Here is a 16,022-nt window from a genome sequence, read left to right on the forward strand (position 1 = left end):
ATTTAGGCTAATGCTCTCACTAGACAGAGACTTACAAACCATTTGCTGAAGTGAATTGAATTTATAAAGTTAGACAAACTAAGGAAAGCCATATACATTTTTTAGTTACTATGACTTGTTACAAATGTGCATGTCAGTGTTTTTGTTTTGTGGTTGACATTTTTTAAATTACTTTTTATAAAGTATTTAATCCCAAGGAATTACAACCATCATGAACACACAATTTAGATAGACCAAATATCCAGATATAATGTCTGATTACATCTTATAATTTATGTTCATCTTCTTAAAATGAACATTTTTTAAGTTGGCTTCTGGCAAAGAAAAATCAAGAAAACCTTTGACTGTAACTCTACAGTTATAATACAAACCCAACAGTTATGCTACAAGATCGAATAGAGCTTCCTCCATTAAAAGATGAATAGATCTTCCTCTTCTTGATACAGCCCAATATCTATTCTCAGCCATAAAAAGAATCTCTTAATTAGAAATCTTCAGTATGACCAGCATTTTATATCTTCCATTCAAGTAAAAGCCTGGCATATATAAACATAAAACCAAAATGAACCTCTGTATTTCAATATAATGCTACTCTTCTATGTGCAAATTTTAACATAAATTCTAAGCACATTTGTCCCTTTCTCTGTCATTTCACTAAAAATCAGTATCAGTTGAAGATAGCAGCTTCAGAATATCATTGGTGTGGGTCATGTATTAATCTTTCTCCCAGACTTTCTGGTGCTGACATTACTGTCACACTAGCTATCTTTAAGCAGGCGTTAGGAATTTCAAGCTGAAATATCTACATCCAGTAGGCAACAGGTAGGTCTATTGCATTATAAAAAGTCAGTGTCTTACAACACAGTATCAAATCACTATTTAATATTCCTCAGTCCACGCACTCCCCAAGTCACTCAGAATCCCAGAGAGAAAGAATCTAAAATATCTCTGCAGAGCAGGCAGAATCACATTGCTGTTTAGACAGTTTTCTTTTTTGCCATAGAAAATTAGATTAATTGTTCACTTAGAACTGCAAAGTATGAAATACTGAAAAAAGACCAAGTTAGATGCGGTATTCCAAAGAGAAAAGTGGTGATCTCATTCATCAGAGCATATACAGGGGAGAAATGCCAGAATATCAGGGGGCTGGTGGTTGCCAGGTTTTATGATCTGTTTAGAAAAACTCCTTCTTTTGAATGCATAATCTGCTTAATTTATTGCACTTAATATTTTTAAGTTATTGTACAAGTGACGATGATATTGTTTAAGTAACGGCATCTTTACTCTGTGTACTGCTTCAATTAGTAAGTTCATTAATATTGGTATTCAGTTCTTCAGCTCAGCAAACTACTATGGTTATAAGAGAGTATAAATTCAAAACTTAATTATATTGTTGAAACAGTAATTAAAATGTATTGGCATGACATTGTCAATTAAAGCTATATTCATAAGCTTCACAGGAACCTGCATTAGGTGCCCTGCAGCTGTGGAGAAGGTGCAGTAATGATTCGGATGCCATTACTGGGGGATAAACTACGAGGCTGTTATCCCAGTCTCCCTAAGCCTTGATGAGGAGATGCTGTATACTTTTCAGAAGGTGTCTGGGGGTTTAGAGAATGGTTTTTCATTAAGAGGAACTGTCTGCCCAGTTCCTTGTGCATGATTCACAGTGTGCCCTGCTTTTCACTTTAGATAATGTATTCACTTTAATACCAACTCTCCCCAAGTGTCAGCAACCTGCTATTGTTTACTGCTGAAACCTTATGGCTGGAGAGCATTCCATATGTTCTCATTGGCTTTATGGTGTTTTAACATTACTCCTGCTTGCATTAAAAGACCCAATGGCAAACGGCAAAGCTTCCAGTGCTAAGGACTACTGCATTTAATCATTTCCAGATCACTTTGCAGAGCACCTGCTAATGTCTTTTTGGAAAAATAAGTGCCTCTTGGAAAGATAGTCCTAAAAAATAACCACAGAGCAGGGAGCTCCTTGGGCTGTAGAGGTCAGACAGATGTTTAGAAAACAGAGGAAGAACCAAAACTCTTCAGTTCCTCAAATTTTTATTTTAACACACCCTAGAGATATCTGGATTCCCTCTTCTTTAAAAATAAGGAAACTGAAGCCAGTGAGCTTAAGTTACTTATTCAAGGTTGACTTCCTAACTAACGAGGGTTGGTGATCAGGTGACCACAATTCATAGTTCTAGAAACAATTCAAAATGAATCTAGAGGAGTGTCTGAACCTAAAACTCTCCATTGAGACATGCTGTGACTTTAACACTAATGAACCCCTGTGCCTGGGCCAGGATACTTCTAAGTTTGAACTTTATCTCTTCATTTAAAGATTGTAATTTTTATCTCCATATACAATCATAAAAACATTAATACATCCCAATCCAGACGTTCTTTTTGTTTATTAATTGTTTCAAACTTGCAGCTCCTTTGATGCGTTATGAAATCACTAGACTACATAGACTCCTTTAAACTTCTATCCATAGGTACCCCTTGAAGTCCAGTCACCCCTCTTTTTTGTGCCTTCCACAGCACCTAGCAACACAGAATCTTGATACTGTAGCTGGTATGCAACAGTGTGTGTGTCACTGTCATTGCTAATTTGTGGGGTAAATACTCAGGATGAGTGAACCTCTCTTTAACAGTCCATCTAGTTGTTCACTAAAATGGAAATGAGTGAAAACTCAGAACAGTTTAGTAGACATAGATCTGAGGAGTACAGTTCCAAACAACCAATGGGCTTTGCCTAGAACTCAGAAGTCTGGTAAATATAATGCCTAAAGTCTCCTTTGCACTTTGCCCACCAAAGCTGTAAGTTTATGAATATGGCCTACTGTTTGGTTTGATGCATCCATCATTAGCTGTTGGGTGTTCTGCATTGTTCAGCGGGTTTTCACTGGTGCCACATATATTTATCTCATATTTACAGACTGTTTCTGTTAACTACCACAGGTTTACACCCTACGAGTGGTATAACCCTCACCCATGCAATCCTGACTCAGACGTGGTGGAAAACAATTTTACTTTACTAAATAGTTTCTGGTTTGGAGTTGGAGCTCTCATGCAACAAGGTACAAGGTTGCACATCTTTGTCACACACATCCCACAGTCTGCTGACAGGCTTTCATGCTGGGAAATTCCACCAAGAAGATAGAGGGTAGGCCAAAAACTATCTCAGGAATCAAAAAGATAGAACCCGGCTTCCTAGACAGTTCTAAAAATAAAAAAGACAAAAATATGACAGAAATGAAACTCCTTTGCTATATATCTAAAATAAGACTTACTGTCAAGCAATGAACACAAATTTTCCTAGAGAGAAGGAAGGGATAAATTACCTTAGAAACTGTTTACAAATTGGCATAGGTGGAGATATCAGTCTTTTCCTAACTTCACAAGTTAGAGGTTGAAAAGGATTAAAGTTTGAATCCTTTGAAAATTAGGTTGACTTACATTCTTCCAATAGCTCACAGTACCTAAAACTGTCACCTAATTACCACTCTGACAGACCCTACTGGGATTCATCTTAGCTTCCCAGTAACTTTTTACGATCTCCGTCAGTTGGTAACCATAGCAACAGTAAACTGGAGAAGTTGGAGGAAATGAAATTCAAACCATAGAAATGTAATATATTTTATACAGTTTCTATGATTTGGAAGATTTTGATTTTGGTGGGGAGGGAGGAGTGAGTTGTTTTAACCTTTGGAAGAAATCCAACTCTTTTGTGGATTTTCCTCAGCTTTGATTCCAGACGTATGATCTAGAAAACCCTTCTCAAGATAAATGCATTAATTTAAGAAAATCATAAGTCACAGATGCTGTTGTGTTTGGAATATCTGCTCATTTGACAACAAGTTGCAAAATAAATTGGCAAAGGAAATTTCAACTAGGATATATATTAAAGATTTTTGTTACTTAGGTGTGAACCCTAAGGCTTTTCATGAGGGAGTTGTTATCATCTACTCGAAATGTATATAGTCTGTCTCTAAAAATTCCAGGGAGAGAGAGCAAGGGTTTCCAGTGTGGAAATACAAAATAATTGAAGAAAGTGAGTAAAACCTCTCATCATGCGATTAAGTTTATTCAGGCACTGCCAAATAGGTGTAGACACAGCACCTGATTTACTAGAAATCACTTGCATGAGTTTAGAGCATAGCACAGAACTATAAATCCTGCAGGAAAACTCATTAGATGACATATACTGCTTTACCACTGCATTTAGCTTTTAAGGCATTTATCTTGTGAACAATTACTTTCAAAGAGTGAAAGAGACTCCCGTCCTTCCCTATAGCTTGCCTTTCTGTGCCATTAGAATAGAAAAATATAGACTTGGGTTTCATAGAGCACACAGCAAGTCTGTGCATGTACATATGACCGTGACTGCCTTCTGTCATATGAGTGTACCCACCCCTAAAATTTCTTTTTTATATTCTACCTGTTTGGAGTTTCCCATCATCCACAGCAAACCGTGGGATGCAGTGTCTGCTAGTTACCACTACCTTGGGTACGTGACAGTCAACCCCAACCAGACTCTGCTTGTTTTTCAAGAAGTTTAAAATATTTGTCAGGTGAAACAAATATGGCAATGTAAAAATGTGCGGTACTGGTGACTGTTAGTGCATTTGTCCTTAGCATGTGGCATTGGACCAGGTAGCTAACTTTTGTATTGACTGTTGTGCTCTTGTTAGCAGAAGCTTATCACTGTACTCAATTGGAAATCATTTTGTTTAATTTCTTTTTTAATGTGATGATCAGGCTTTCTCTTTTCTACAGAGCGTGAGCAAAGTCTGGATCAGGATTGGCTGTCATGTCTGCCATAAAAGGCAGTAAAGAGACTTCAGCAAGTATTGTCTCTCATCCCAAATATTTTCCAATGATGTTTTATTCTACTTTTATTACTTTCATAACATCGTACTCTAAAGTTCTGAACTTAGAAAAATCATCTCTACTTGAGCGAAGTCATTTCTAAGGATGTAAATTAATGTTGAGAGTCATGAAAGTCACAAAATTGTGTGAAATTTTTTAAAAAGACGAAATGTTGAGAAATATAATTCACACCATCTACCAAGGGTTTGAAATGTAACCTGAGTAGGTTTCTACAAATTATTTTTAATTTCCAAGACCACTTCATCCAAAAGTATAAATATGTATTAGTTTAAAGTGTGATAGATGTGAATTTATCATTACATGTCAACAGTTGGTTATCCGTCTGTCCAGTTTTACTGCCATATAATACATAATTATACAAATAATAAATTAAAATCTGATCTTTTCACAAATGCAACCAAATAAAATAAGGATAAATTTACAGCAGAAAATCTATACCTATAAGCTAAGAAAATATATCTACTAACTATATTACCTATTTCCCACGGCTATTTTATGAAATAAATGGTATTTTAATGATAGCCAACAAAAAATCTAAAATAATATCACACTGCCACAAGGCTGCTAGATCAATGAAGTACAAAGATATGAAACAAACTTGGGCATTAAACACACACACACACCCACAGGCATATAAATCCCATTAAACTGAAAGATTAAAACAAGAGCAACAAACTATTGTACTAAATTCTTAGAGGCAATTTAATGAAAACTGTTATAAATCTGAGTATTATTACACACCCAAATTCAAACAAACAAAGAAGGAAATAAAAACCACAGTGAATCTATTAACCTCATTAAAAGAAAATAAAGCACAAAGATACCTAATAGCTTTAGAAGAATACATCTAATTCAAAGTCAAGAAACTCTGCCAACCTTTATCTGCTTACCATGAGCTGGCTTTGATTTCATGAGCAATATTTGTATCTGTTTATAGATTAAACTTGAGCATAAACTCATGTATTTGTAGATTCATAAACTCCAATTTCCCTTTCTATCTTAAGCCATTAACTACAAAACTTCAAAACACCCAATCAGAATAGTGAAAGACTCCTTTAAGCCAGGTAATTCACCTGCTGAACTTCATACTTTGGATTTTTTAACTTAGGGTTTTTCCCTTTCACTTTTTAACTGGTCCCATAAACTCTATCATTCCTCCGACTTCATGGAGGAAATGCTAAGTACAGAACCAATGGTGAATTTCAAGCAAGCAGATTAACCAAAAATCCATCCATGAATTGATAAAATTGGGGTAAGTGCTGCATATACTCTTCTGTCCCTTTTGATTCTACTGTTGGATTTATGGCCTTCCATAAGTTTGATCAAAAGTTTTGAGCTAGAGAGTTTTCACAGATGTTTGTCCTTTGTGTAGGTAAACTTCACACATGTACCCTTTCTTAAAGAGAGAAAGGTTTTTTTGGTAAATACATTAAATGCCTCTATATTACCTTTTTACAAATAATCAGGAATCATCTGATAACATCTAAAATGTATGTTCTTACCAGAAAAGGCCCCTTTCCACCTGCAAAACAGCCAGTCTTTGAAGTATAATTTAAAAATAGTACTTTATTTGAGGACAAAATTGTGCCTTTTCAGTGAATATATTATTTTCAGTTAAATAAGAATCTACTTTAAAAAAATAATTTTAACTTCAAAAGTAACATAAAACAATAAAAAATGATTCATCTACTGTCAAATATGGCTGCATCCAATTTCATCTGATTTGTAAAACTCCAGTGTTTTATTAAAGTACATGTGATAAATGACATGATATGTTAATCTTTTGAAAGTCTCTCCCATTCTTTAAGATTAAATAAGAATAAGTTAGCATTTCAAAGCTTTCACAGTTGTACAACCTAGAACATTTTATTTCACACAATAAGATGCATATCGGACAGTAAGAAAAGGCCAGAAGTCTGGGATTGACTTTTCAGCAGAAACAAGCAAACAAACTCAAATCTAAGCAACTAAACTATCTATAAATTTTAAACATAGAATATCTTAGGGTTAAAACCATTTAATACCTTCAAATGTCAATAAATCACATTTTAAACAGCAGCATTGATAAATGACAAAAGATCATTTAGATTTTGCTTCATTTTCTAAAAAAATGCATCTATTCACCTACACGCAAGAGAGTAAAACCTTGATAGATTTATAGTTTTGTGTCACAAAAATGCATTATCTCTCTAGGCTAGTGTCAAATCATGGGTCTTCCCTTTTCTCCTAACTGTTTAACTCTCTTACTCTGACAATACCATCACAGGATCAGAGTTGATGCCCAAAGCTCTATCAACCAGAATAGTTGGAGGGATATGGTGGTTTTTCACGCTAATCATCATTTCATCCTACACTGCCAATCTGGCTGCCTTCTTGACAGTAGAGAGAATGGAATCCCCCATTGATTCAGCAGATGACCTGGCAAAACAAACCAAGATAGAATATGGGGCAGTCAGAGATGGATCAACAATGACCTTCTTCAAGGTAAGGAACTGACAATATATTCTCAACGGTTATCTCATACTGAGGGGAGGAGGTTGTGGAATAAGAGTCTGTCCAAAAAAAAACAAAAAAATGTTAGGCAACTTTTTTATAAAATAAAATGTCTAATGACAAAATCTGATTACAAGGGACCTAGGTACCCTCAGCTGTCACATGAAACAATTTCTTCAGTGCCCATCTAGGTATCATTCCCTCTATCCCCAATTGAGTACACTCAGATCCACAGGTCAGTATCTTCAATATCTTCTCTTGTCTTTATACCCATTAATTAATCACTCGTGTATAGAAGCCACAAAAGTAAAGATTACTTAACCTGAAATTATGACAATCAGAATGCTTGAATATCTTTGTTTTGTTCTTCCTGCTCTGTACTGGATGAGACAGGAGCAGATGACAAGTAAATGTGTTGATACTGGCATTTATTTGGAAAATTAAAACCAAAAATATCCCAGGGGACTCCAGTCTAATATTGCATTTGCACCAATGGGGACAGTGCTCCCAGTGCAGCCTGAAGCCTTCCAATAGCCTGGAGTGTCTCCCGAGGCACCAAAGGAGAGTTAAGTTAGAATCAATATGGTTTTAGTGTCAAGTGCATTTTGTTGTTCAAGTCTTTTTAATTACTTACCCAGAGTAATGAAACTGATTTCCACCTTGCTTATGGAATAAGCTGTAGTACTTTTATTATCAAATCTCAGATACTATATCTCCCATGGGGGAAAAATGGATTTTAATAGATCCAGGGACCTTTAGAGATGACAAAAAACCTTAGAGATCAGAAAGTTCAGCCCTTCACCTTACTCATGAAGAGAACAAAACCTTCAGAAGCTAAATTACTTGCTCAAAATCACACACTTGGTTTATGACACAGCCAGACTAGAACCTTCTTGTAAGAGGTACTTGTGCATGTGAAAAAAAGGAAAACAGCAACTGTAACCAAAATAAACTCTAAAAACACCTTTGTCAACGTTTCACATCCGGATTACTGAAAATGAAGTTGTCACCCAAGGTTTGAGAGGACTACTTTGACTTGTGAAGAGTATTAATTTAGAGGCAAAAAACTAAGGGTAAAAAAAAGGGAAAACTTCTTTGTATACCAGTATTAGTTCACCAAAATATGTATTACTTATGCAGTAAATGCAGTTTAACATTAACAATAATAATAAATAAACAAATAAAAACTTACTTGTTTTAGTAGTAAACTATACCCAGAGGTTTATAAAAAAGAGTAATGTAAAAGTTAGGATTTTTCTTTTCCTCTATGTTAAAAAAAAGATGATTTTTAAACTTTTTTTATTTTAAGAAATATGACATTGATTTAATGAAGGTATAAAGTGGGGTGATTGTTTCTTCTTTGGACAAGTGTTGTTTTCGGGACAAATGACATTAAATGTATGGCTTTCCAACTTTCTGAAAGCTTGAATTTTCCTAAAATCAGTACTGTAAAGAAACACGTTACCCCCAGCTAGTAATTCATCATAACACTTGTCAGAAACCAGGAAAATTACCTGCAAGGCATATAGGACAGAGAGACACTGCCAAAGTAGAACTGAGTATGTCTGAAAAAATATCTAAAATGATTTACCTCTTTCACCAGTATCAAAAAGCTTTAAAGTATTGGGAAATGGGCGAGTAGAGGCAGAGAAGATTCTACTACTACTAAGATGCACATTATAAATATAAAAGAGGGAGAGGCTACCCTTTGAAAAAGCCATAGATCTGACTTCTCCACTGTGCAATCAGTGTATTCACAAAGTATCCTTTAATCTCATTTTGATTTGTCTCTGTTCACATAACTTTGAATATAAAGGGTGCTGGTTCCCACATTTCCTGGCAGGACCCTAGAGTGACCACATTAACGTGTGCTTGGACTTTGCATTTCCCTGCAATAATTCTATGCTAATTTCGCAACTGTACTAGCTCATAACTGCACACTCTGTTCCTAAATGCTTTACATATATTATTTCATTTTATCCTTATAAAGGCGAACTAAGATAAGAGCTAATATTATCCTCATTGTATGATGAAGAAAATGAGGTATAGCTCAATTAAATAACTTGCCACAAATTTATAAAGCTACTGAAGGAAGAGTCAGGGTTCAGACAAACTTCAGGGAGTTCTAGAAGGTAAGCTCCTTGAGGGTAGACAATTGGTCTCTTTTGTTTGTCATTATATCCTCAGAACCTAAAACAGTACCTGGCACATAGTAGGTACATAGTAGGGATAGTAGGCACTCAGAAAATATGTTTAATAAATGAACAAATACACTACTGAAATCTAAGAGAGATGGATTCTATCAGAGGAGGAAAAGAGAGAAGGAGGAAAGGAGGGAGGTGAGGAGGTATCTTTGTTCAGGCTGCTATAACGAAACACCACAGACTGGGTACTTTATAAATAACAGAAATTTATTTCTCACAGTTCTGGAGGCTGGAAGTCAAGATCGTGGTTGAATGAGGGCTCTCTTCTAGGTCGCAGATTTTATGCTGTGTCCTCACATGGTGGAAGGGGCATGGGTCTCTCAGGACCCTCTTTTATAAGGGCACTAGTCCCATTCATAAGGGCTCCATTCTCATGACTTAAACACCTCCCCAATGCCTCACCTCTTCATACCATCATTTTTGAGGATCAGGATTTCAACATATGAATCTGGGGGGACACATTCAGACCATAGCAGGAAGGATACATAGAGATCCACAGAGGAAGAGACACTGTCCTATGTTCCTTGATTTATAAGTTATCTTGTAGCCTAGCAACAAGAAGGAATTTATTTGCAAAAAGAGAACAAGGACTAAATCCGATTTAGTTTTCCCCTTGAGGGAGGCAAGCTGTCAGAAAGCTTCAGAGGGATACACACTCAGCATTTTTAAGCTGGATTATTCTGCAAGGGAAAGAAACGTTCCAGCCTTTTAGCTCTCGGGGTAGTTCTACCCTGTCACTGAGTGACAGCAGTTAAGGTCACAAGGACTCAGTTTTGACCTGGCTCTACATTAATGTATCACTGCCATTGAGGCTTCCCTCCCTCCCTTTCTTTCTTAATCAAAGACAGTATCCTCTCTTAGGCTGTTGAATCAATAAGGAAAGCTGCCTTTGCCTGGTCTAACCTAGCACATTCTGATCTACTATTGGGGCATAAGCCTTGCTCACATGGGTCCCATCTGCATTCAATCACAAGGAAACTTCTAATAAGAAGGATTTTTTCATCACACAGTGTAACTAAAGTGCTTTTGTCCCCCCAGTACCCCAAAAATATCCCTTTGGCACATCCAAATGGTGAACCTGTCTCTTTGTTTTCAAGATGATTCTAAGTTGTTTTACAGCTGAAGAATAGGCAGTCGCAAGGAGGAAAGGACTATGGAAGTTACCAAAATCCATAAACAAACAAAATACACTAACCCCTCATATGTGGTCTCTTGGTCACAATCGAGGTATGTTTTTAGTGAAAGCTCTGCTTGAAAAGTGTGACCAGAAGTTGCTCACTAAAATTTCCATCCAAAACCATTGACTTTTTTTTTCTAGACTTTGTTATTCTTGCAGAGAACAAGACCTTAGATTTCAGATTTGGATATTTGATTTTCAACATGAAAAAAAAGTTGTTTTTTTTTAAATAGCTCAGGTGAGGTTTCACTATCCATCATCTGAATTCAGGCAAGGCTGAGGGAATAAATTGACATTTATTAAGCAACTGCTGGGTCAAGGTACTACGTGTCTGAGACAAGGGAAGCTGAAACAGTTTTCCTTCATTGAGTCATTTGTATGTAGAACAACCACAGTGATCACCAGGGACTGTATTTACACAAAGAACTGGGATTAAATCATAAATTCAATTACACATACATTCACAAAGCTTTACAGATGGACACCTCAAGATCCTGGCTGATGCCCATGAAGAAAAGAACAATTTTAAGTTTTGTGGCCAAGGGCACTTAGTTAATGATGCTTATTAAACATTACACTTCCTCAAGGTCATCTGCACCCTGAGTCTTAAAGACTTAAGTAGTATGGATGATATAATGCCTATTTGGTGAAAGGGTGTCATTCACCAGTAGATCAATTACCAGGTCAAAGTTAAAGAGAGGCAGAGTGTTTCATCAACTGTCCAAGGACTGTCGAAGATATTTTAGGAGATCCTCCAAATATCAGGGGACCATTTATTTGTCCTTGGCTAACAATTTTTAAATAGAATCTTTTTATAAATCAGTATACCAATAATTCAGAACTTCAAGAGACTTCATTTAAGAGAATTTTTAACAAACTCCCTTTGATTTTCTACTCAGGATAATACTAATTAATAATTTGATATTAATTATATTGGTTTTTCATCTCTCTGCTGCTGAATTGCTTGGTCCTTTCAATTGTTTCAAAATCTTAAATGATAAAGGCTTTTCCTGCCCTCCCCACTGTCTGAGACCACCCTCAGCATCTTAAGAGATACAAAGAGTATTCAGTTCACAGTCAACTTCTGTGGACACAACTTGGAGACAGATTTCCTGAGGCCATTTCCTCTTTTATACCCAAGAACATTGACAGCAATGGCATCCAACTACAACTTTTGCTTTTAATATGGAGCACTAAGGCACTGGTTTTCTCCACATCTCATAAAAAGTAGGACATGTGCAAAAATTGTTTTTTCTCCTTGTAATTCTATTAATTACCCTTATGGATAAATGGAATAGCCCAAACTTTGGTCTCACAGTGATAGTTTATCAACTCTTTTTTTTCCCCAGATGAAGAAAGGATTATCATGTAAAAGCTTAAGAACCATTTGAGGCCTGAAAAAAGAGATTTCTCAATGTTTCTTGCAAACCATCATCCAAACAAAATAATGGTTTTGGTTCATTTTTCAGAGATTAGGGATACCAGCCAGTCTTCTCAGGAGTTATGACTATAATAAAATGCTGTGATATAAATTAAAACTTACAGTAAAGTTTTGTTCTAGAACCTGGGTTCAAATTCTGACATTACTGCTTATTAGCTATGTAGACCTTGGTAAGTTATTTAAACCCTTTGTACCCGAGTCTCCTGTCTGTAAATTGAGGATAATATCTAGCTCAAAATATTATTTTAAGAAATAAATAACTTAATAGAGGTAGTGTGCTTATAATACTACTTGGCAAATTGTGAACAATAAAAATGTTAAATAAAAAAGGGAAAAATGTTAAATATTATTATAATTCTCACCAAAAAACATCATCACCATTAACATCCAACCCTTACTCTTAGCTATTACTCCTACTGTTTTCAACTTTCTGAATTAAAAAACAACAACAAAAAACTCTAGTTTGGTCTTTGTTCAGCTTCCTTACTGTCAGTGATCCCAGAAGGTGTACCCTCTGCTATTGGACAGAAAAGTCCAGTGAGAGTGCCAGTGCCCAAAATCTCGAAGATTTTCAGAGGCCAAGTCAGACAAAGACCTCAGTCCTTGGAAGCTTTGCTGAGCACATACAGGAATTTGCAGAAGAACCACTTCCAGATGGTAGATAAGCAACAGACAGTGAGGCTGCCCTCAGAATTCAGCTGAGACGCAGAACAAGGCAGTTCAACTCAGTTCAGTTTAATTTATATTTTTTCCAGGATCTCCAATTTGACCAGTTTTTGAGGTTGGCACTGTAAGAGATGGGAAAGGGAAGATATAAAATTTTTCAAGGCTTGAAGACCTGAATAGCAATAAAGAGACAAGATGCACACAGACCTGTTAAATACAATGCAACACGTGGTTAAGTAGCATGCCTTGTGCAGACAGGAAGTGGTGTGAATATCAGAAGTCCCTGTGAGCCAGAATGGTAGAAAATACTCATGTAAGAAATGCTTCTCAGTAGAAGCTTGCCCTGTAAAAATTCACTATCCTCTCAGACCCAAGTTAGAGGATTACACAGATTAGATCATGATTCAGTCTAAAATGACTTGAATAAAATAGGTTTAAAAAAATCGTAACAGACTTGTCATTACTGGCTTTCATGGTCTGGGGACTTTGGACCAGCTGTGGGAATGGACTCTCTAACCTTTATAACCTCCTTCCAGAGAGTGGTTAGGTGCTATCCTTAACCCAGAAGACATTTCAAGAAAGTTACTGAGCACTGCACCAGTGGATGTGAAGCAATGAGCCATTATGGGGAGACAAGTTCCAGACAAAAATAGTCATATAATGAAGCACAAAATGAAAGACATTTCACAAACTTCTCTGTATAGGAAGGCACTCTTCACATAAGAGCTGTTAGCTGATGTTTGAAAGATCTAGCTAATTTTACCTGCAGTGTCCAAAATGTTAAGTCCCTATAGTTTAAAAATGTATTTGTTTAGGGAGAAATCCATGAGGTCAATTAAAGTTAACCTTTTTCAAAGCCTGTTATATTTCCTGTAATGGACCAATCTTTAGACAGGAGAAAAACATGAAAAATGTTTTAACAAAGGTGTTTAAATCCCACTGAAGGATTTTTTTTTAAAGGGAACATATGAATTTATAGCCTAGGAAATTCTGCAAATGTCATAACTTTCTATCAATTCAAGATAAGAGCAAAATCAACTGCAATGATCATATTATATACATTTGAAAGACACAGGCCCCTCACTATAGTATAAATGCTTTCATCTGGGAGTCTTCCTTCAAAGTGATTTTTGTAAATTAAATCATATTTTTTTAAATCCATGAGAATTTTTTTAACATCTTTATTGGAGTATAATTGCTTTACAATGTTGTGTTAGTTTCTGCTGTATAACAAAGTGAATCAGCTATACATATACGTATATCCCCATATCCCCTCCCTCTTGCATCTCCCTCCTTCCCACCCTCCCTATCCCACCCCTCTAGGTGGTCACAAAGCACCGAGCTGATCTCCCTGTGCTATGTGGCTGCTTCCCACTAGCTATCTATTTTACATTTGGTAGTGTATATATGTCCATGCCACTCTCTCACTTCATCCCAGCTTACCCTCCCCTCTCCCCAAGTCCTCAAGTCCATTCTCTATGTCTGTGTCTTTGTTCCTGTCCTGCCCCTAGGTTCTTCAGAACCCCTTTTTTTTTTTTAGGTTCCATATATATGTGTTAGCATACAGTATTTGTTTTTCTCTTTCTGACTTACTTGACTCTGTATGACAGATTCTAGGTCCATCCACCTCACTACAAATAACTCAATTTCATTTCTCTTTATGGCTGAGTAATATTCCATTGTATACATGTGCCACATCTTTATCCATTCATCTGTTGATGGACACTTAGGTTGCTTCCATGTCCTGGCATGTAGGAATCCAAACTTATAAAGCAGATATATCAGAGTTGAATAGTTGCCTTAAAAGCAACCATTTCCTCTAACACAAGATTAGATCTATCATTTCATGAAATAATAAATTCTCATGGACACTATTTACAATAGCCAGGACATGGAAACAACCTAAATGTTCATGAGAATTTATTATTTCATGAAATGATAGATCTAATCTTGTGTTAGAGGAAATGGTTGCTTTTAAGGCAACAATTCACCTCTGATATATCTGCTTTATAAGTTTGGATTTCTACATGGCTGATTTCCATGTCTTTGACTGATTTTTAAGGTGTTTTTTTTTTTTTAATCGACAGTTATGTAAAGTAAAAGTAAATTGGAGATCAGATTTTAAAATGTAATTATATTTGGTGTTTTATTTGTTCAATAAGCATATATTTACCATATTCATATGATCATTTTTGACAAGATAACAAAAATCAAATATCAATAATCTATCTTCAGTGTATATGTGTGGGGTTATGGATATATGTAAAAATAAACATATAAACAGGTATATATATAAAATCTTTAAGCATGTTGGTCTGAAGTAGAATTGCACAGTTGTTCATTCTACTGAATAAAAGGATTATACACCTTTACTGTAGAAGCCCTATAACCTGGTTGAAGAAATAATGTGATAAATAATGTTTATTTCAGTAAAAATGAAATATTAGAGGGATATGTCTATAAAATGCCGGTTCTATCAGTCCTAAGATTGTATTACACTCCAGAATTTACACATATTTTTCCTGTTATAGCAGAAACCCTGAAACTGAAAACAATGGAACTATATGAAATACAAAATAAGGAAAAATATAAACAATATCTACATTTCCTTCCAGGTTCTAACTGTTGCACTTCCTAAAACACTGTCTAATTTTTTGTCTAAACAAATATAAGCTGTCTAAATTCATATAAATAGTTTCCATGCATTGTGTGATGACTATAAGATTTTCAGCAGCTCTAGTTATAATAGAAAGATGCCACAGCTATTTACTGAAATTATTTCTTTAGAAAATGTGTCAGTGATGTTAAAACATTAGCCAAGTCATAAGTTTGATGTTCTGTGTATTAAAACAAACAGTTGATTCCCTATTAGTTAAGAACACAAACCCTGGAGCCAGATTGCTGGGATCAAATCCTGGCTTCATCATTTCTTTATGTGGCATTCTGTTTCTTCATCTGTAAAGGAGAAATAATAACGGTATCTTTCTCATATGAACACTGTGAAAATTAAATAGATTAATACATGCAAAGCGCTTAGAATAGTTTTGGGCACACAGTAAACATTAAACATGCTGGTTATTATTACTATTTTCAATAAATAGTTTTTAACTGCACAGAGACCCATTGAAAATTATTTCCCATTGAG

The 16,022-nt window shown here is 35.6% G+C and overlaps 1 protein-coding gene across 9 annotated transcripts in view; it reads left to right on the forward strand.

Moving 5' to 3' along the window:
* GRIK1 (glutamate ionotropic receptor kainate type subunit 1) overlaps window positions 1–16,022 on the forward strand; it is a 427,131-nt gene that overhangs the window by 384,007 nt on the left and 27,102 nt on the right. For all 9 annotated transcript variants that reach the window (XM_061192934.1, XM_061192936.1, XM_061192935.1 and 6 more), the window contains 2 exons: window positions 2,965–3,083; window positions 7,163–7,380. In XM_061192934.1, coding sequence (XP_061048917.1) covers window positions 2,965–3,083; window positions 7,163–7,380 — 337 coding nt within the window. The remainder of the gene's footprint in view (window positions 1–2,964; window positions 3,084–7,162; window positions 7,381–16,022) is intronic.

The sequence above is a fragment of the Eubalaena glacialis genome, chromosome 6, assembly GCF_028564815.1.
Source record: "Eubalaena glacialis isolate mEubGla1 chromosome 6, mEubGla1.1.hap2.+ XY, whole genome shotgun sequence".
NCBI classification, from domain to species: Eukaryota; Metazoa; Chordata; class Mammalia; order Artiodactyla; family Balaenidae; genus Eubalaena; species Eubalaena glacialis.